General features: G+C 42.0%; 2 protein-coding genes across 2 annotated transcripts in view; one reads left to right on the forward strand and one right to left on the reverse strand.

The window, feature by feature from the left end:
• Positions 1-4,908, reverse strand: part of COMMD4 (COMM domain containing 4) — a 21,053-nt gene extending 16,145 nt beyond the window's left edge. The window contains exons 1-2 of the mRNA XM_085848718.1: positions 4,796-4,908; positions 4,629-4,700 (exon numbers count right to left, since the gene is read on the reverse strand). Of these exons, the coding sequence (XP_085704844.1) occupies positions 4,629-4,700; positions 4,796-4,798 (75 nt within the window). The 5' untranslated portion in view covers positions 4,799-4,908. The remainder of the gene's footprint in view (positions 1-4,628; positions 4,701-4,795) is intronic.
• Positions 4,909-5,203: 295 nt separating this feature from the next.
• Positions 5,204-23,021, forward strand: KGD4 (alpha-ketoglutarate dehydrogenase subunit 4). The gene is made up of 4 exons (XM_085848719.1): positions 5,204-5,308; positions 16,952-16,997; positions 17,600-17,757; positions 22,852-23,021. Exons 1-4 carry the CDS (start codon positions 5,237-5,239, stop codon positions 22,867-22,869), a joined length of 294 nt encoding a protein of 97 aa, XP_085704845.1. The 5' UTR covers positions 5,204-5,236; the 3' UTR covers positions 22,870-23,021.
• The last annotated feature ends 863 nt before the right edge of the window (positions 23,022-23,884 follow it).

Below are 23,884 nucleotides of genomic sequence, written 5' to 3' on the forward strand. Positions count from 1 at the left end.
GACTATATCAGACTGGCCATCTCAAAATGACCCAGAATTCAAAGCACTCGCAAATAGTGTGCAAGCACAGGTGAGTGTTATGCATAGTGTACATTTATTGGGGATTTAGTTAAGTAGAATTTTTAAGGGTAGATCTTGTTTTACATTTAGATTCAAGAAGTTATCACGTTTAAAAACGTTGGAGACCACTGCCCTACAGCATCTCAAAGTGCAAGTGGACAAAATAAATGAACATGGTAGCATTTTTAAAAAAACACAGCCTTGTCAGTTGTCACCCTACTTGGCAGGTGGGGCCTGTTTGTACTTATTACCTCCACCACCGAAGGTGAAGGAGGTTATGTTTTCACCCCTTTCTGTCTGTTTGTTTGTGTACAGGATATCTCAAAAAGTTGTGGACGGATCTGGATGAAATTTTGTGGACGGATCTGGATGAAATTTTGTGGACAGGTTGGGTGTGTGACAAGGACAAACTGATTAGATTTTGATGAAGATCTGGATCTGGATCCGACTACTAGAATATTTTAAGTGATTCTTAACCATTGAGAGATAGGGCCAAAAATGATATATAGCACGATATCTCAAAAATGTATTGGGCCCGATATGTTCTCGTGGATCAGGCATCACAGGGCGGAGGTATGCGCTCTACCGGGTGCCCTTCTAGTTGTGACTTTTTCCTTTGACATTTTCATCCAATCATTAATTAGTCTTCGCCATACATTATTCCCAATATAAAGGTTTGTGGAAAATTTGACGACAAATTCTCAAATGGTAAAAAGGTTATGGCCTGGACAGACACTGACACACATGATCGCAAATGAAATACATGCGCATCATTCCTACGTAAGATGGTATCAAAATACAGTGGATTTAAAGGAAATAATTTGCAAACATGATATCTGTGCCAATCTTTGGTGTGCAATGCATCTGGCATGGAACATCAATCTGAGAATTTTTGACTTCCCCCTTGTTCTTTTTCAAACACATCGTTTTATGTTTTTGCTGCTTGCATTATCAATTTTTTTTTTTAAGCTCATGTACATTTGTAAAATGATGTAAAAAAAAAAAACAAAAAAAACAAATAAACTCGAACAGCAAAAACCCCCCCCAAAAAAACCAGAGTTGTTAATTCTCATTTTGTGTGCAGCCTGTGGCTGCTGGTTTGCATCATTGCTGGGAGTGTGGCTGTGCCCCCTGCTGATTTGGGTAGGAATTTGGAATTTGGTCATGGTGTCAGTGAATACTCGCATTCTCTTTGTGAAGAATACCGTGGGGTGTTTAACGGCCACTAACGAATGTCGGCCCTTCTCTGCACCCTTTCAACCTTGTCAGCATCTCGTTTGAACCTCTGATGCCAGAGGAAATTACCATACTGCAGGTGGGGATGAACAAGAGTCTTAAACAGCAGAGGAAGGGTCCTGATGTTCAGGTGGACGAAGGTACTCTTAATCCCGAGGATTTTGGTATGCCCTACTGACAACAGTTGAGACATGTTGGTGAAAATTCAACTTGTCGTCAACAACCACTCCTAAATCCCTTTCTGCAGTTCAGTTCCTTCCATTGTGTATCTGGTACTAGAATTACCCCTGCCTCTATCATACATGGCAAGTCACTCAGACTTTACAGGTTTGACCCGTCTTGTTTGCGAAAACCCACAGCCCCGTTTTAATGTGTTCAAAACCCATATTGGATAGAAAATACAATCAATTTTAAAAACGTAATGTTTCACTTCCATTCCACTCGCAAGGATCGACACACAGACTGATAGACCTGCAGTTGAAATGCAAGGTATCACTGGTCTAATGGCTGTGTGACGTCATGAGCTTTCCCCTCTACGAAGGCTACGTTGATGTCCTCCAGGATTCCGCACGCAGTACACGTCACTCCCGATCATGGCGACCACATTGTCGTTACCACGAATCAATGGATCTGTGCTTTCCAACTCGCATCCTACTTCTTGGTGATATTTATCAGTTCTGTACTTTTGAGTATTTTAAATGCCAGGATTTGATTTGGATAGTTTTCATTCATACAAGGTGTCCACAAATTACCAAATTCAAACCGTAATAAAAAATATTTAAATAGGATACATGACACCATCTTATAACAAAGACTTGCAGAGAGAGAGAGAGAGTTACAGGTTTGAATACAGTACAGTTTCCCATCCTATTCCATCGGCTGGGGGGCAGTTTCCCATTTCATGAATGTTTCGTTCCGTTTGAATTTGGAATGGTAATTGGTGTAATGAGATATAGTTTACGTTGTTGTTGTTTCGTATGCAGCCTGTGCCTGCTGGTTGCGTCCTTTTTCTGGAAGGGCCTGTTGTGCCGCTGATGCAGCGCCACTGCTACCAGTAAGCTTGTACTCATTTTGCCGACCTTGGAAGGATGACAGGCTGAATCAACCCACCTGGTGCGATTTCAACGGGACGATAGGGGCTCAAACTCAAGACCCTAAGATCTAAAGCCAATCACCTTGACCGTTAAGCCAACATCAGGTTTGTATCATTGATGAGAAGGGCAGACGGGGAGCCACGATTTGGCCTTCTGTTTACAGTAGTTCAGCACACACTTGGCCTGCCTCACAGTAATGCCGAAGAGGAAAGCATATTCTCAAAAGTTCACAACAAGATCGATTGCCAAGGGCACTTGTCAAATGAAGTAACCCTACATGCTCTCCTCACATGTAAATCCAACCCCCTCTGTAAAACCTCCAACCCTCCAACCCTCAACCCCTGGGGGTCGTAAGTTTGATCCTCAGAGAGAGATCTCGTCCGTCAGGTCATGGCCATGTATGTCAGTTCGATTAATCTCTCCTCGTTTGGTGCTTCACGATTGTCGAGACGAGTCCACACTTACACTGTAAACGATAAGCAAACACTTGAGATGAGCTCTGAACAACTGCAAGACCACCTCGTCAATAAACGACCTTCTCGGTACTGTGGGTGTATTTTGTGTCACTGACATCTCAAAAAACGTTTATACCACATTTGGTATCAAAAAATATATATATATATATATATATATATATATATATATATTTTTTTTTGATATATATATATATATATATATATATATATATAAAATATGGAATAAGCAAAGCCGAGAAGCGAACGTAGAATTCCTCTTACATTCGCTTCTGACTTTACCTATTACCTCAACATTACCTTCACAACAACAACTACACCGCCGAGAACAGGATCTCATCTAAAAAAAAAATATTACCTCAACATTACCTTCACAACAACAACTACACCGCCTAGAACAAGATGTCATCTGAAAAAAAATATATTACCTCAACATAACCTTCACAACGACAACTACACCGCCTAGAACAGGATCTCATCTAAAAAAATTAATATTACCTCAACATTACCTTCACAACAACAACTACACCGCCTAGAACAAGATGTCATCTGAAAAAAAATATATTACCTCAACATTACCTTCACAACGACAACTACACCGCCTAGAACAGGATCTCATCTAAAAAAATAAATATTACCTCAACATTACCTTCACAACAACAACTACACCGCCTAGAACAGGATCTCATCTAAAAAAATTAATATTACCTCAACATTACCTTCACAACAACAACTACACCGCCTAGAACAAGATGTCATCTGAAAAAAAATATATTACCTCAACATTACCTTCACAACGACAACTACACCGCCTAGAACAGGATCTCGTCTAAAAAAATAAATATTACCTCAACATTACCTTCACAACAACAACTACACCGCCTAGAACAGGATCTCATCGAAAAATATATATATATATATATATATATATAAAATATGGAATAAGCAAAGCCGAGAAGCGAACGTAGAATTCTTCTTACATTCGCTTCTGACTTTACCTATAACTTGTTCACAACTGTATACGCAATTTCCTGTTACTTCGGCCTGGATTCGGGATCAGCGATCAAATAACGTAAATCACGATTAAAAATTATTTTTTTCATGATGCGGGAGATATCTTTATTAAAATCAGTGGAGGAAATATACACCATGTCTGATATTTGGGTCTTTCATGTCTCCGCCGATGCCTTTATCTCCCAGCATGCATCATTCCCCATAACAAAAAAAAAAAAAAAAAACGGAAGCAAAAGGGTCACAGCCAACGACACGGATTCAAAATTGCCAGAGTATTGTGTTGTTGTTGTTTCCTATTCTCTCATGTGCATGCGTTAAGTAATATTCACAAGATAGAAATAAAACACAATCGTGTTTATACACCGCACAGCGTTTAAAAACAACCGGAAGCAAAAGGGTCATAGCCAACGACACGGATTCCAAATAGCCAGGGGTATTGTGTTGTTGTCGTTTCCTATTGTCTCACGTGCACGCGTTAAGTATGAAGCTCACTTCGTTCGTTATATATAAATAAATGAATGAATGAATAAATAAATAAATATAAACGTGCTCCGGTTTCCCATCACCTCCAGCTGGCCATGTATACTATATGAAGGATCTGACATTTTGACTCATTGAAAGGGAGTTGCCATCTGCCAGCCCAAGCGTCCACTCCCTCTGTCCATGTCTGCTTGGAGAGAGACAGAGACAGAGAGAGCTTCTTTGTCCGCAGTCATGTACGAGTCCATTTACTGCACTGTACTGTACTTACCAGCCGAGACAACGTACTAATCTCCGCCAGGACCCAGTCCGGACAATCCAAATCTCCACAAAAACGGAACCTCTGCAGAAAAGAGAGAACGAGTGCTGGACATGACGAAGCCTCAGGAATGGTAATTATAATTGCTCCCAAAGTGCCGATGTGGACATGACTCTTACCATGGTGCGGTTAGGGTTAGGAACCGAGAAAAGACAAATTAAAAACACAACTGTTTGCTCCTGCAGCGGAAACACGGGACCGGAACAGTCGATCGCATCGTTGTCTCTTCCTGTAAGTGTTTTTTTACACTTGGATATTTTTAATACACCAGGTAATAACGGCAAATAATAAATAACCGATTTTGCACAAATACTACTTCAAAAAATAAAGTGCAACAAAGGATACACAGACATTGATACTGACGCTATGTATACCGTCATGGCCGACATGTAGCGCGTATTATTCGCAATGCTTTCATGAGGATTTTCATCATTAATTTTAGGAATGTTCTTCATTATAGGTACTATGATATGTAATATATATTAGTTGGAAAATAAATTAGTTAGAATTTAAGAGTACTGCAGGTGGAAACTCCAAGTGCATGTCGCTTGCTCTTTGCTATGTGTGACGTCATGATAAGGTTTGCCACTTGGGGGACGCGGCGCACAATGGCGGCTGCCAGGACGCTGACGGTAAGGAGCTGCTGTGACCTCAGCTGAAACAACATGAATGTGGATCATGTTGTGGTTTGTGTTCCGTGTCGGGAAGATTACATGCGGTGGTTATCCATGTTTTCGATTTAACGGCAGCGATAACCTCCAAGGTCTTCCTCGTATTTCGTTTTACTTTCTTCGTGCGTATTTTTAGTAGTTCGTTCGTGTTACTTCGTAATACAACGGATAATTGTTTTTATATTTTATGCATCAAAGTCCTCAATGACGGTTGTGGTAATGACTGCGACTCTGTACTGTTATGATGATGTTAAACCTTTGTCACAAGTATTGTGATGTCATCTACTTTAGTTTGTGACGTCATATATATATATATATATATATATATTATATATATAATATATATATATATATATATATATATATATATATATATATATATAATTCCAGCAATCTCTGTGTGTGTGTGTGTGTGTGTGTGTGTGTGTGTGTGTGTGTGTGTGTGTGTGTGTGTGTGTGTGTGTGTGTGTGTGTGTGTGTCTGTGACCGCTGTTTCTCGACAACCGCTGGTCCGATCTAATTGAAACTTGCCAGGTATATTGCTGGGGACCTGAGGATGTGCGTTTTTAAGGTTTGATATTAATCGGACAAGTGCTTCCCAAGTTATGGCCATTTATTTACCAAACCAATGACAAGACACGTTGTTGCGTGGGCGTGGCCGATGGGGAAGGGAAGCTCCGCCGCGTTCCCCATTACGGGTTACAACGTACGGGCTTCCGGATCCATTACGGGTTACAATGTACGGACTTCCGGAGAGTGATGACTTCGTGTATTCTAATAATTTCTCGATTTCTTATGCGCATTTATAGATAAACACAATGCCCCAAGTTATAATAGTTTTCATATTAGACGGTGTATAAATTTCGGTAACATCAGAGTGCTGGTATGCTCCGAACCAGGAAGTAAATTTTTTTTTCTCTGTCTTCTCTTTTTGTTTTTCCTTGCCATGACATTGCGAAAAGGTAAAAATCGTTGGCGCTAATTGAATATTTGGGCATTAAAACTAAATTGCGAATAATTGTAACTGCGAATAATATGCGAATTTCCGGGCCACGCACGTATGGGCACGCGAGAGCAAGAAACGGCCTGTGTGGTTGTTGTTTGTTGCTTGCGGTTTGAATATTTATTTATTTATTTATTTTTTATGGGCACGTACTAGTCTGTCTATAATTCCAGCAGTGTGTGTGTGTGTGTGTGTGTGTGTGTGTGTGTGTGTGTGTGTGTGTGTGTGTGTGTGTGTGTGTGTGTGTGTGTGTGTGTGTGTGTGCTGTGTGTGTGTGTGTGTGTGTGTGTGTGTGTGTGTGTGTGTGTGTGAGACCGCTGTTTCTCGACAACCGCTGGTTCCATCTAAATGAAACTTGCCAGATATATTGCTGAGGACCTGAGGATGTGCCTTTTCAAGGTTTGATATTAATCGGACAAGTGCTTCCCAAGTTATGGCCATTTATTTACCAAACCAATGACAAGACACGTTGTTGCATGGGCGTGGCCGATTTTTGAAGGGAAGCTCAGCCGCGTTCTCCATTACGGGTTAAAACGTACGGGCTTCCGGAGAGTGATGACTTTGTGTATTCTAATAATTTCTCGATTTATTCTGCGCATTTATAAACACAATGCCGCAAGTTATGATCGTTTTCATATTAGACGGTGCATAAATTTCGGTAACATCAGAGTGCTGGTATGCTCCGAACCAGGAAGTAATTTTTTTCTATTCTCTTCTCTTTTTGTTTTTCCTTGCGATGACATTGCAAAAAGGCAAAATACGTTGGCGCTAATTGAATAATTGGCTATTAAAACCTAAATTGCGAATCATCGTAACTGTGATATGCGAACTTCCGCGCCACGCACGTACGGGCATGCGAGAGCGAAGAAACGGCCTGTTTGGTTGTTGTTTGTTGCTCACGGTTGGAATATTTATTTATTAATTTTTTTATTTTTTATGGGCAAATACTAGTATCTATAATTCCAGCAATCTCTGTGTGTCTGTCTGTCTGTTTGTCTGCGACCGCCGTTTCTCGACGACCGCCGGTCCGATCTCATTGAAACTTGCCAGGAATATTGCTGGGGACCCCCCCGGATGTGCATTTTCGAGGTTTGATATCGATCGGACGAGCGGTTCCCAAGTTATGGCCATTTTACTGCTTTTTCAGTGTTGAAAAGGTATATATATGGCAGCTGAAGGTGTCGTTCCACCTTCTCACCTTATCATGCCAATTTTTTTTCCCAAATTATTAATAACCGGACGACCACCGGTCCGATCGGATTGAAACTTGCCAGGAATATTGCCGGGGACCCGCGGATGTGCCTTTTCAAGGTTTCATATCGATCGGACGAGCGGTTCCCAAGTTACAGCCATGTATCTGTGAACCAATGACAGGACACGGTGCTCTAATGTCACGAATGACGTCGCAATTAATCTTTGTTTAATTTTTTTTTTTTTTTTGAAGTATTGACGTCACAATTCTTCTTCTTCTCGTTTGGTATGATGTTACAATCGACACTGGTGACCTGGGTATGTGCCTTTCTCTAGGTATGTGCCATACCTGGGTATGTGCCAAACTCCCAAGGTTTGATTATTATTCAAATTATTAATTAATCCCAAGGTTTGAATTTTCCCTAGGGAAACAGCAGTTTCCCAAGGGTTTGAAAGCTGTTTTTTCCCCAAGGTTGGAATTAATCGTTGTGCTTGGCAGACATTTGTGAATACATTTACAGAGAGAGAGAGGGGGTGAGGGGGGCAAGAGAGGGGAGGGAGAGAGGAGAGGGGAGGGAGAGAGGAGAGGGGCGCGAGAGAGTAGGGAGGACAGAGGAAGGGGTGAGAGAGGATGGGAGAGAGAAGGGAGAGAGGAGGGGGAGAGATAAGTGAAAGGGGGGCAAGAGAGGGGTGAGAGGGCGTGGAAGAGAGAGCGGGGCAAGAGAAGGGAGAGGGGGGGCAAGAGAGGGGAGGGGGACAGAGGAGGTGGGGGAGAGAGGGGGGGGCGTCACAATTCTTCTTCTTCGTTTGATATGACGTCACAATTGATGCTTGGGACCTGATACTGCAGGCACGAAGCTGCACATACTGGCACGCACCTAACGGCCCGCACTAGTGTATATATATATATATATATATATATATATATATATATATATATATATATATATATATATATATATATATATATATATATAATATGGGCCTGGTGTGTTGGCGCAGTGGTTAGGGCAGCGGCTTGGGATCCAAAAAGTCGTGAGTTCAAGCCCCGTTGAGCCACTGAATTAATACACCAGGGGGTTGACTCAGCCTGTCATCCTTCCGAGGTCGGCGAAATGAGTACCAGTGTACTGGGCCGGTGTATACCCCGGTTAAAATAGGTGTACCATATCCCTGTGTCGTAAGAGGCGACCAGGGTTGCGTCAGGAAGGGCATCCGGCGTAAAACCTGTGCCAAATCACTATGTGGATCATACGGATGATCCGCTGTGGCGACCCCTAACGGGAGCAGCTGAAAGAAGAAGATATATATATATATATATATATATATATATATATATATATATATATATGTATGTATGTATGAGCCTGGTGTTGGCGCAGTGGTTAGGGCAGCGGCTTGGGATCCAAGAGGTCCTGAGTTCAAGCCCCGTTGAGCCAATGAATTAATACACCAGGGGGTTGACTCAGCCTGTCATCCTTCCGAGGTCGGCGAAATGAGTACCAGTATACTGGGCCGGTGTATACCCCGGTTAAAATAGGTGTACCATATCCCTGTGTCGTAAGAGGCGACCAGGGTTGCGTCAGGAAGGGCATCCGGCGTAAAACATGTGCCAAATCACTATGCGGATCATAATGGATGATCCGCTGTGGCGACCCCTAACGGGAGCAGCCGAAAGAAGAAGAAGAAGAAGATATATATGTATATAATATATACGGCACACACACACACGCACGCACACGCACACGCACACGCACACGCACACGCACACGCACACGCACACGCACACGCACACGCACACGCACACACAATCCAACTCTTACCCAATTTGTTACTTTCGAAATCTTGATGACTTCCGTAATGTGTGTGTGTGTGTTTGTTTGTAGGCACGATAACTCGAGAACGGAAGAAGCTACCAATGTCAAATTACACCACGTGATTCAGGAGGGTGATGGCTAGTGCTGATTAGATTTTGGTCAAAATCGGTCAAAGGTCAAGGTCACAGTGAGGTCAAACATTCGATTTTTGATGGTTTGGTACAGAATCATCGTAGAAACTTCTGGTTTGCGTCGCTACCTTCTCTCGAGACAGCTTTTATTAGACGAGGTCATAGGTCAGGTTGACGATTTTGTAAGTACCAGTCTATGACTGCTTGTTTTGTTTTTGTTTAATATGGGCCAAACTTGACCGGTATATTCTCTCCCAAACCCTTTAATTAATCGTTTGTTTCACGTCACTTAGAAATCGGCCCTTTTATGTATTTATTTCATTATCTCCGTGACTCTTGGCCAATGGGTTAGGGTATAAATGGAGCTTAGCTGTATGTGAGCCTATATGGCTGAGAGGTGTTTGCAAGTTCTGCTAACGTATGCAAGTTGTCTTGTATAGAAGAGATGGTGAATACAACCTCGAAACAAACATGTCAGTTGATGTATGTATGTCCCAACCAAAGTTGTGTCAATTGATCTGTCGAGTTGTACAAATGTACATTGTCCAGCTGTACCTATGATTGTGTTCATATAGATAATACACAGTAACTATTGTGTACTAATTTCCCCAGAATTTTGAACGAAAGTAAAATGTTGGCATTCTTATGTAAATGTTTATCGGCCAGGTGGAAGATAACAAATGGTGAGCTCGTTGACGTTAAGACATGATATGGTTGATACGACCTTTAATTTCTGTGGGCAGCACCCTTGAATTCGCACTATCACAGAGTGAGTGATGCCAGATCAAATACTTGTGCCTTGTTCACACAGAATTGCTGCACACTACTAATCCATGGTTTCGGACGCATTAACTGGTGGAAAACTTCAACGTACTAAGTTCTCTTCACATACCATAGCTGTTGAAACTTTGGAATTTTTCTACAAAATTGAGGTGCATGGAAGAAAGAGCTCAATGACTGAGCGGGAAAAAGGCGACGCATCGACGATGGGGGTAGTGAGCCAACAAGCAAGGAAGTTAACCAACAGCAAAAGAGGAAGGTGACAAATGCAGAAACAGACCTGAACAAGAATGGTTCCCAGTAATGTGCACACCTTCACCAGATTGAACAGTTTATGTTTTGTATCCCACTGATAGGCCGGATCTGGATTCACACCTGAACCAAAATCTAATTGACTTGTTCTTGTCACCGACCCATCTCATCCACTAAGTTTTGTCATTTGTCAACTTTTTGAAATATCATGCTCTGTATCATTTTGGCCCCATCTCTCAATGGTGAAGAATCACTTCAAAAAAAAATATTAAAAATCTCATTCGGATCTTCACCAAAATCGAATTGATTTGGCCTTGCCACACACCGAACCCATCCACCCAGCTTCGTCCGAATACGTCCATAACGTTTTGAGATCATGCTCACATACCGACAGACACAAACAGACAGGGATGAAAACTTAACCTCTATCCACCTTTGGTGGTGGATTGTAACAAGGTCCACAAAAGCATGCAGCCCAGAAAATGAGGCAAACCCAACACAACAGCATCATGCGAAATATATTTGATCAGCAAGTGAACACTAAGAATTGACACAAACGATGAACACAAAGTCTTTCAGAGCAGAGACGATCGCGTCTGGCTGCGAAGGAACCCGGAACTGGAGTTTTTTCCTCTGGACTCGCCTTACTTTGCATGAGCATTTTATACTCTGATGGTGAGCATGCTTCATTCTCTAAACAGTCATGTTTTAGTCCTCTTTACATTGGTAATGATCATGTATTATGAGCCAGTTTTATTTTTTTAGTTTTTTTAAGCTCTGGTTTGCGCAAACCAAAAATCGGGGTAAAGCAATTGGTTCACTCTTTCTGTCTGCAGACTTCAGTCGATCATCAAGGAACTACTTAATTGCAGTACGTGCGCTGGTATACAATTGCATCGAGTTTGAAATGTCCCCGGTGTCTACCATGTCTCCGGTGTCTCCCCCCCCCCACCCCCTCGCGCCTCAAGTGACAGCCAATGACGGCCATCCGTTCAATGGCAGTGCGTAACCTTGACGGAAATACCTGAGTATTTCAATGGAAATTTGTGAAACTAATGTGTTGTATATGTGAAAACCATTGAATTTATTGCTTGACGGAAAAAAAACAAGAAACGCTCCCCTCTCATGTACGAACGAACGAAAGACGTCATTTCTGCCCACCATGGCATTTCGCGCCGAACGCTGAAAGCTAAGTTCTTCTTATGCCATCATTCTCTTTAATATTAGCCATAAACAAGTGTTTCGTCATGCATTAGTAGTTGAAATTTACTTACAATTATGGCAGATATTGGTGGCAAAGTGATGTTCTTTTAACCAGGGACATCTTGAATTATTTTCATAACTTTGTACTGTACATTCAAAATATGCAAAAATTAAATATGCTTAAATTCAAAATGTGTTCGGCTATATTTTATATAATAACAATATAACTAATATTATGTAGTTGGTGTAACCACTGTTTCAATGTTTTGCTCAACAAATATTTTTGCTTTGCTTTCATCTTTTCATCAGCAAAGCTTACATTTTACTCATCATTTGTTTGTCTGTACATTAACTTTATGATTTTTTTTACATCATTCTTTTGCGGCCCCCTGCCACGCTGTATCGAACGATTACATTCCTTCTGTTATATATAAAGGTGCTTATCACAATAATTACAAGATATTTACATTTCAAATGTTAAGTATGCCTTTTAATTGTTTTTCAACTGAAAAAGCATAAATTGCATATTTTAACATTAGTGTACTCATTTGCCTCACCACATGTGCTGTATCGAAGGATTTCACTTGTTTTGGTTGAATTTCATATTTTGAATACTGTAGAACATGAATTGTAACACGAATCTGCAGTTTTTTTTTGTATACATTGTTGAGGCTCGTATGGGAGCTAACACACAACACACAGCAAGGAAAGGGGGGGGGGGCAGTACTTTGGCTCTGAATGTGACAAATTGTATGGAATCTCGTCCCAATCATGTGTGCGCATGGAGGAGTAAGGGAATTATATTTACTCTGTCTATCCACCTGGAAGTCAAACAAAATTGAAAATCATTCCAAAAGGTTAACTTGCTGCTTTTTGGGACTTCATACAGGACACAAAGAATAGGCATGAAGAACTAATGTAATGTGATAAATAAGGTGTTGTAAAGATCAATGGCGGTAAACTTCTGAAAAAAGTTTTTGTTGTTTTTTTTTTTTAATCAACCTTTAAAACCTTTTTTTAATTTAAAGAAATTTTAAAATTTCAATTTACCTATACTTTGACAGTAGAACTCAACTTTCCTTCTTGGCACTTCCAAATACCTCCAGTTTAGCAGTACTTGGACAAAACATTGTGTGCCATTTATACCTTCTTCTTCTTCCTCTTTCGGCTTGCTCCCGTTAGGGGTCGCCACAGCGGACCAACTGTCTCCATTTTGCTCTATCCTCCACATCTTCCATTGACACTCCAACCACCCGCATGTCCGCCCTCACCGCATCCATGAACCTCTTCTTTGGCCTTCCTCTTCTCCTCCTGCCTGGCGGCTCCATCTTCAACATCCTTCTCCCGATATACTCCGTTTCCCTCCTGTGCACATGTCCAAACCATCTCAATCTCGCCTCTCTCACTTTGTCTCCAAACCGTCCTACCTGCGCTGTCCCTCTAATACACTCATTTCTTATCCTATCCATTCTCGTCACTCCCAACGAGAATCGCAGCATCTTTAACTCTGCCACCTCCAGCTCTGCTTCCTGTCTTTTTGTTAGCGCCACTGCCTCCAAACCATACAACATAGCTGATCTCACTACCGTCTTGTATACTTTCCCCTTCACTCTTGCAGCTACCCTTCTGTCACAAATCACTCCTGCAACTCTTCTCCACCCACTCCATCCTGCCTGCACTCTCTTTTTCACTTCTCTCCCACACTCTACGTTACTTTGGACAGTTGATCCCAAGTATTTAAACCAATCCACCTTCCCCACCTCAACTCCTTGCAACTGCACCATACCACCACCCTCCCTCTCATTTACGCACATGTACTCCGTCTTATTCCTACTGACTAACATTCCCCTTCTCTCCAGTGCGTACCTCCACCTCTCAAGGCTCGATTCAGCCTGCTCCCTACTCTCCCTACAGATCATGATGTCATCCGCGAACATCATAGTCCATGGAGACTCCAGTCTGATCTCGTCCGTCAACCTGTCCATCACCATTGCAAACAGGAAAGGGCTCAGAGTCGATCCTTGGTGCAATCCCACTTTAACCTTAAACCGGTCCGTCATTCCTACCGCACACCTCACCGCTGTCACACTGTCCTCATACATATCCTGCACGATCCTCACATACTTCTCCACCACTCCCGACTTCCTCATACAATGCCACAACTCCTCTCTTGGCACCCTATCATAAGCTTTCTCTAAATCCACAAACACACAATGTAACTCTTTCTGGCCTTCCCTATACTTCTCCATCAACATTCTCAAAGCAAACATCGCATCAGTGGTGCTCTTTCCTGGCATAAACCCATATTGCTGCTCACAGATCGTCACCTCTCCTCTCAACCGAGCTTCCACTACTCTTTCCCACAACTTCATGGTGTGGCTTAACAACTTTATCCCTCTGTAATTTCCACAGCTCTGCACATCACGCTTATTCTTGAAAATCGGAATCAGTACACTTAATCTCCACTCCTCCGGCATCCTCTCACTTTCCAAGACCTTATTAAACAATCTGGTTAACAACCCCACTGCCATCTCTCCTAAGCACTTCCATGCCTCCACTGGTATACCATCTGGGCCAACCGCCTTTCCACTTTTCATCTTCTTCATAGCAGTCCTCACTTCATCCTTACTGATCCACCCCACTTCCAGATTCACTATCTCCACCTCTTCCAACCTTCTCTCTCTCTCATTTTCTTCATTCATGAGCTCCTCAAAGTACTCCATCCACCTTCTCAACACACTCTCCTCGCTCGTCAGCACATTCCCATTTGCGTCCTTTATCACCCAAACCTGCAGCACTTCCTTCCCAGCTCGGTCCCTCTGTCTTGCCAATCGGTATAAATCCTTTTCCCCTTCTTTTGTATCCAACTTCTCATACAGCTCGTCATATGCCTTTTCCTTGGCCTTTGCCACCTCTCTTTTTGCTTTTCGACGCCACTCCTTGTACTCCTGCCGACTTTCTTCATCTCTCTGACTATCCCACTTCTTTTTAGCCAACCCCTTCTTCCTTATACTTTCCTGTACTTCCTCATTCCACCACCAAGTCTCCTTATCTTCCTTCCTCTGTCCAGATGTCACACCAAGTACCTTCCCAGCTATTTCCCTCACAACTTCTGCTGTCGTTGCCAATCATCCCACCCATCTTTACCACCATCCAACGCCTGTCTCACCTCCTCCCTAAATTTCACGCAACAGTCTTCCTCCTTCAGCTTCCACCATCTGGTCCTTGGTTCAGCCCTCACTCTCTTCCTCAACCTCATCTCTAAAGTCATCCTACAGACCACCAATCGATGCTGTCGAGCTACACTCTCCCCTGCCACAACCTTACAGTCACTAATCTCTTTCAGGTTGCATCTCCTACTTCAGATGTAATCCACCTGTGTGAACTTTCCTCCACTCTTGTATGTCACCCTGTGTTCCTCCTTCTTCTTGAAATACGTGTTTACCACTGCCATTTCCATTCTTTTTGCAAACTCTACCACCATTTGCCCTTCCACATTTCTCTTGTTGAGACCGTACCTCCCCATCACCTCCTCATCCTCTTTATTCCCTTCCCCAACATGTCCATTGAAATCTGCTCCAATCACCACTCTTTCATCCTTGGATACACTCTCCACCACTTCATCTAACTCACTCCAGAAATCTTCTTTATATTCCATCTCACACCCCATATGTGGGGCATATGCACTGATGACATTCATCATCACCCCTTCAATTTCCAACTTCACACTCATCACTCGGTCAGACACCCTCCTCACCTCCAATACCCTCTTGACATGATCTTCCTTCAGGATTATCCCGACACCATTTCTCCTCCCATCCACACCATGGTAGAACAGTTTGAAACCACCTCCAATGCTCCTCGCCTTATTCCCCACCCACTTGGTCTCTTGTACACACAGTATGTCCACCTTTCTTCTCTCCATCATATCAGCCAACTCTCGCCCTTTGCCAGTCATCGTCCCAACATTCAGAGTTCCAACTCTCACCTCCACACTTCTACCCTTCCCCCTCTCCCACTGCCTCCGGACTCGCCTTCCCCGTCTCCTTCTCCTCCTTCGCCCAGCAGTAGCACAATTTCCACTGGTACCCTGCTGACCACCGGTACCGGTGGCGGTCGTTGGTAACCCGGGCCTCGACCGATCCGGTATGGAAATTCGTTTTGTTGTCCGCATAATGATTTGGCATAGGTTTTTACGCCGGATGCCCTTCCTGACGCAACCCTGGTCGCCTCTTACGACACACAGGGATATGGTACACCTATTCTAACCGGGGCATACACCGGGCCCAGTACAACTGGTGCTCATTTCGCCGACCTCGGAAGGATGGCAGGCTGAGTCAACCCCCTGGTGTTTTCGACTTGGTTTATATATATTTATATATATATATATATATATATATATATATATATATATATATATATATATATGTATATGTATATATATATATATATATATATATATATATATATATATATATATATATGTATATATATATACTATATATATATATATATATATATATACACATTATATATATATATATATATATATATATATATTATATATATATATATATATACTATATATACTATATATATATATATATATATATATACTATATACTATATATATATACTATATATATATATATATGTATACATATATATACATATATTAATTCAGTGTCCCAACGGGGCTTGAACTCAGGACCTCTTGGGTCCCAAGCCACTGCCCTTACCACTGCGCCAACACCAGGCTATGTGTGTGCCATTTATACCATCTTGACCAAATAAATTTGCTGCTCTTGCTCTCAGTGTTAGTGAATATCGAGATTCAGCCAAAATAGTGGCTCCCAGGAATCTTTTTTTCTTCTCAAAAATCGCTCCAAAATAATCAGTTTCTCCGAGAAGAGTTGGGTGAAGGTTCTGCTCTGGACTTCCGTTTGACGCAGCAGCCTCGTAAGGTTGCTATCGCGCCTGTTATTCAAAGTTCACGAACAAAGCTAATACAGATCGTGCTCAGAAATGTAAAGCACGAGTTTAAAAGATCTTTCCCACGTCCTTTTTCTCAAGACTAAGGTGTTTTATGAACTATCCAGTCTTTGTTGTTTTAGTCGCAAAGTTTCCAATAGAAGGTCATTCAACTTGCTTGATCCAATGCTTGTGATTTATATTTTCTTTGCACGAAGTAGTTCGCCTGTAACAGTAACTGTATATTGTTTTGCAGATTATAAAACAACATGTCCCTCTGATCAAATTCCCAGACAGAAAAGGTTTGTGCCAAAGTGGTCAAAGTTTTTAAAGATGATTTGTATAAATTTTTAAGATTTCATTACAAGTCATTTATTGAAGATGTTTCAAGTCCCATATTATTGGGTAAACTTTGTGGAAAACGAAACATCTTGATCAAATTATGACACTTCATCTTATCGGTGTCTTGCGAAACAAAAGTTAAAATTGCTAATGCTCATTTGAATAATGCTTCAGGTGCAGATAAGAAGAATATTTGAATAATGCTTCTATGATGATGTTGTTGAATTTGTTTGTTTTTAACTGGTTGGCTGCTTGGGTATTAATGTGGTGATGTTTAACAAATCACAGTGAATATGAGTAGCTGTTTCGTTTTTAATGTGGCTTGTTCCACGTTTGTACATCCCAACTTTGTTAATATTTTATCTAATGTATTTTGAGCAGGCAAGTCAACCAACATTATCACAGTGGGGATTGGATATCTTACAGGAATGTAACTTGATAAAGCTGAAAGTCAGTTACAATGTTAGGTGCTGTGCCAAATTTGTGAAATGATATGAAAAATACAAGTTGTAGAGTTGCATAATAATAGAATGTGTTGGAGAATGTCCTTGATGATTTTCAGGACAGTTCCTGGGAAGTGTCCTGGGCATTCAGTCCCCTGGACAACCACCAGGTCCACACCAGCCGACTGGGAATTCTTATTCAGTCGAGAACAACTCGGCCCTCCCACTGAGATTCCATCGTAAGCCCATTGATCCTGAGGAAATGGCATTCATTGAGGTGTGCCCCAGTTCGATACATATTTTAACCAAGTGAACGAATAATATGATTGCTTATCATTTTAAAAACATTTTGTCCCATAAAACTTGAACATAAGCTGCCAAACCTCCAACATAGCAACAACATAGAATTGTCAGTGAAACTGTATCAAAAAAAATAGAAAAACACACACACACACACACACACACACACACACACACACACACACACACACACACACACACACACACACACACACACACACACACACACACACACAGCATTCTTCTAGTCCAGCTAGCATGCGACTTTGCAGAAACACTTGGTCGCACATGAGCCAATTTTCGTCCTTAAAGCATGAGTCACATTTGCTCTACGGCTAGGATACAACGGCCGTAACCCTCCCCCCCTGAATTGACAGACGTGCGGCGGCTGCAGAGTTTCTGAGGTGGCCTCATGGTGGCCCTACGCCGTATGGCTATCTTTTACCGGCCGTAGGGGTCTCCGTGGAATTAAAGCGCGAAGTTATAACCTTTTTCATTTCTTGGTTAGCCGTAGCAATTCAACAAGCCGTAGCCATGACGTAGATGTGTTCCACGTCGACCGTATGTAGGGCGTACGGTGGGCTTGCGTTATTCGTGCGTTTTCCGTAGGCTCTTGTCAATGAAAAATGAATTTTGCCAACCCCCCAAAAATTATGGCGGCCACACTATTTCCACTTTTGCCTTAGGGCCCACCAGCGGTCGCCTTGCCGGCACCATAAGGCTACCTTGCGTCTGCCTTGAAAATTATATGGCCGCCGCAGGGACGCCCTAAGGTCACCGTGCGACATCAAATCAAAGACCGTATGGCACCCCCATCTTTTCGTTCTCCACAATTTCTAAATACCCCGTGCGGCTACCCTAAAAATATAAACATATGTGACTGATACATTTTGTGACCGTGGAAATACTGCGGCCGCCCTATAATTGCTAGTGGCCGTAGATTTTTTTTAGACGCTACGGCCGCCGAGCCAAATGTGACTGAAGCATAAGTCACCTTTCCTGTTCATGTGGCACAAACAAAAGAATCCCTGTTCATGGGCTAAGAAAGTCTATGCTTTGTTATTGAATCGGCGTTCCAAGCCAGTTCTGTGATGCTAAGAAAAAGTTCCACTCAAATTGTTAAAATTACTGGAATGCTGCAAAACCTGCATTGATGTGAAAACTTGACATTTGTTATGTCATTGGAGTAGCATTTGATCAGCCATCACATGACTGCGACGACTACTACCACTGCCTAAATTAATCCCACCTTTTGGGGTCTGACTTGTGTGAAGTTTGCCACAAGTTGTACACAAACTGTACTGCTCTCTGTTATGGTTTGGCACTCCATCATAAAATCTGCAGAAACTAAAGCTTTCAGAATTATTGGAATCTTCTGTAATGAGGCCGAAGCACAGGGTCTGTTGCTCATACAGCGCAGGCAGGTCGGTGGTCTCTGTTTTCTACCATCTATTCTCCAACGTTTCTCCCTCTCAGTCTCCGGGACGCATGCGTTTTCTCGGTCTCCGGGACGCGCACGTTCTCTCTGTCTCCGGGACAGCACAGCTTTTCCACATGAATGGGATATAAATGCAAGTGTTCCAATTCATAAATTGCTAGATGCTTAGTCTGTTAGTTAGCCCTCAGCAGGACAATATTATACTTAGTTAAATGACCGGTAATTGATTTCAAAGTAATCCTTCGTTATCATCTTGATGTTATTCGTTCTGATGGAAGTCTTACCTTTTCTGCCATTCGGCACTGACATTCATTGTGGAAACTAACCTAATCCCATGACTATCGGTAATTACTTTTGACAGCTATCGATTGTTATTGTTATTATTATTAACCAATGTGTATTTATTAGTCATGTCTCTCACAGCATGTTATTAAAAAAAAAAGTCATTCTTATCACACACTTCAGTTTGCACACCTTCTGTTTGATCATTTGTGCAATTTTAATGACCATTTGTATGCCAATAATATTTTAACTTTTGATTATAAATAATACATCGTGTCTATACATCGTCACACCTTATTGACAATCACACAATATACAACAGCCTGGGCTTTTGTATATCATTACCGACTACTATATTTGTCCTGGTGTATGCTGATTTAACTGGAATGACAAATCGAGAAGTGAAGCTTGCCCTATGGTTGTGAGGGGATTGTAAAAATACACCCGTTTAAAAAGATTTTCAATCTGTGCTGGCATAAAGATCTGGGCACTTGACGAGCCATTCAAATCCAGCTCTGAAAGCAGCTGCATTGAACTTTGGTGAGATGCTTCCCCAGGTTAGGACATGCAAGGGTCCACCACTGAAACTCAGCACGTCAATTACTTCCTCTTGATCACAGTCACAGGGATAGGGTGAACCAGGAGAGATGATTTGTAAAGTAACCATTCACCCGGTTGTGTATGCACACGCACCACGATCACTGCGACTCCTGTGCAAGAATTTCCCTGCACCGTAATGTTACTTAAAAAGGTGTCATGCTGAAAAATCCTGGCTCTTGTGCAATATTCCTGATATGCCTTCATGCTCAAAGGTTTAAGCATGCCGGTGCTTCCAAACGTAATCTGCTGGGCCAAAGACTAGAATGAGGCCTAACCTCAAGTGTTATATCCATGCAGGCTGCTCAGCTTTTTGTAGCTAAAGCCTGTTTACACAGGCATGGTCATGAATTGGAGGGCAGCTAACAAAAATTTAAAAAACACACACACACACACACACACACACACACACACACACACACACACACACACACACACACACACACACACACACACACACACACACACACACACACACACACACACACACACACACACACACACACACACACACACACACACACACAGCATTCTTCTGGTCCAGCTAGCATGCGACTTTGCAGAAACATTTGGTCGCACATGAGCCAATTTTCGGCCTTAAAGCCTAAGTCACATTTGCTCTATGGCTAGGATACGGCGGCCGTACCCCCCTGAATTGACAGAAACGTGCGGCAGCCACAGAGTTTCTGAGGTGGCCTCAGTGTGGCCCTACGCCGTATGGCTATCTTTTACAGGCCGTAGGGATCTCCGTGGAATTATAGCGCGGAGTTATAACTTTTTTCATTTCTACGTTGGCCGTAGCAATTCGACAAGCCGTAGCCATGACGTAGATGTTTTCCACGTCGACCGTACGTAGGGCGTATGGTGGGCTTGCATTATTCGTGCGGCTGCCGTAGGCTCTTATCAATGAAAAATGAATTTTGCCAACCCCCAGAAAATTACGGCGGCCACATTATTTCCACGGTCACCGTAGGATTGTCCTAAGGCGTCCCTGTGTTCAACGTATGGTGCCCTTGCGGTCTGTGTTACTACCTGTGGGCAACGCAGGGTCAACGCATGGTTCCCCTACGCCCACCGTGCGTCCTACGTACGGCCTCCGTGGCAGCCTGCGTCGACCATGCGTCCACCGTGCGCTACCGCTAGAGATCGGAGTATAGGTGTTTGCCGATACTCCGAACTGGTATATTCATATATTTATATATATATATATATATATATATATATATATATATATATATATATATATATATATATATATATATATATATATATATATATATATATATATATATATATATTCAGTTGTATATACTGGTATATTCTGAACTGTTATATTTTTATTTCAGTAAAAAAAGAACTGGTGTGTATATATACCCACTCGTTACCGTCCGTCTGGCCGCACGTTCACCTCAGCCCCCCCCCCCCCCCCCCCGGTCGCCTTGCGGGCACCTTGAGGCTACCTTGCGTCTGCCTTGAAAATTCTATGGCTGCCGCAGGGACGCCCTAAGGTCACCGTGCGACATCAAATCAAAGACCGTATGGCACCCACACGTTTTTGGTCTCCACAGTTTCTAAATACGCCGTGCGGCTCCCCGAAAAATAAAAACATATGTGACTGCTACATTGTGTGACCGTGAAAATACTGTGGCCACCCTATAATTGCTAGTGGCCGTAGATTTTGTTGACCCTACGACCGCCGTGCCAAATGTGACTTAGGCCTTAAGGTAGCCCTTTTGGAAGTGAATCGTAGTTTCATTGATACTCAAACTAAGACTTGATGCAACTCGGCATGCGTGAGCGTTTAACATGTTTTGCATTCAAGCAATTTGTGGCACGACGAATTGTGATCTGTCCTCTTGCCAAAATGGAGTTGCAGGCATTCACGTGGTCTGTGTACCAATATAGGTACATTGATTAGAATAAACTAATCGGTGGAATGTTTTTACTTCCACGTGTTGAGCAAGTTTTAATGGACACTTTTCCATCTTTGTGGCCTCCTGATGTGATTGCAGTTAAAATGCCGTTTTGCTCGGCCTGCTTTGCTGTTATCTGTTATTTTTGCGTCTGGGTCATTATTGCACCACTGTCTCTTCTCTACAGATGACGTTTATTATTATATTTATCTCTTCTCTGATATTCCTTTTAAAGGGCCACTATATTAATGGTGTTAAATGTAATCAACTTGATTAAAAAAAAAAAAAATATATATATATATATATATATATATATATATATATATATATATATATATATATATATATATATATATATATATATATATAATCAAGCATAACAATGTATTGAAAATATCTCCACAAACTATTGTGATGTATTCTATTCCATGAAAGCAGAGTAGGCCCACCGTGTTCCTGAAGTAGTTTTGTCGGTGAGGAATTTGGTGGGTTTGTTTGCTATTGCCTTCCCAAAGACATTCAGAATATAAACTTTTTAATTTAGCCAGGGTACCAGCATATGATGACTGAACCTTGCTAAAAGGGGCACTGTGGGTTAAATTACTGTAGCAGATTCTATACCCATACCACTGACGTAAAACTTTCATGAGCATTGCTATGTTTCTATAAAACTGTCACCCTTTTATTTTTTCCTCCTAGGTTTACAGCATTGTCAGTACAAAATTGTTTCATGGAGTTGTTTGTTTGTTTGTTTATTAGTTTTGGAAGTTAATAACTTATCACATGATCTCTCTGCCCACCCTGTTACACCAATCATACGTAAATGTTTTTGTTTCTGCAGCGAGGAGGCCCAGAGTGATCGTTGCCTGGTTTGGGAGAGTGGATTCAACAAAGGCAAACAATGTGCTACTCGAGCACACGTTTTGTTTACCAACTTGTATGTATATAGGAATTGTACAGCCTCAGCATGTGAACTACCTAATGCTGTTAAAAATAAAATATTTCTTTATATCTTTGCCTCTGCCAATGTAGCTTCCCCATTGGTGTTGGTATTGTTGGAGGGTCATTTCTACTATTTGCAACCGTCTCCTGATATCCTTTTACATTTTGGACACTACTTGATGGACCACATACTCTTTGGGCTATTTCGGGATGTAGAAGGGCAATGATAGGTCGAATGCTAACCGAGAGGTGCTACCAGTCACAAGAGCCTAGTCCATGCAGATATTTAACGGTTATGCTATGCTGGGGGTATCGTTTTGTGAAACACGACACAATGATCACAGCTTCACACATTAAAAGCATTTTAATTATAAAACCACTGGCAATAATATTTAGTGGGGGAGGGGGGGGTGGGAAACCTGCACCATACTTTTAACAGAGTATTGGTGCTGCCAAAGCAGTTTATTGGTGAGGCTCATACTGGGTGGTTTGCCATTGCCTTTAAAAGGTATAACGACCATAGGTACATTATAATTTAAAAAAATAATTGCAAGTCGGATCGGAGGTACAAATTTAATGGATACCTCAACGGACAACAAACACAATGATAAGTACGTGTAAAATTGTTTTAAATGTCACCCTGTTCACCATGACCGTGGGCATGCATGCACAAATGATTTAGGGCATGGCAGTGGGGAAGCAAAATAAAATGACAGAAACTAGCAGGTTGGGAAAGAAATTGGGCGATAGTGGGGGTGAAAGGAGAGCGCACAATCCGCTCGCTCAATCTGATAGAGCAACCCGATTTCTGAACGTGCTCGTACTGCCAGTGCTTGTGCAGAGTTATCCCACCCTTGCTCCGAGTTCTCTTCATTCTCACACACTCGCTGATCCGCCGTACTGTCTCCTATCCCCAATTTCACTGCTTTATC

This window comes from Eptatretus burgeri, chromosome 12 (assembly GCF_056783735.1).
Source record: "Eptatretus burgeri isolate ZD-2024b chromosome 12, Ebu_testis_v1, whole genome shotgun sequence".
Taxonomy (NCBI): domain Eukaryota; kingdom Metazoa; phylum Chordata; class Myxini; order Myxiniformes; family Myxinidae; genus Eptatretus; species Eptatretus burgeri.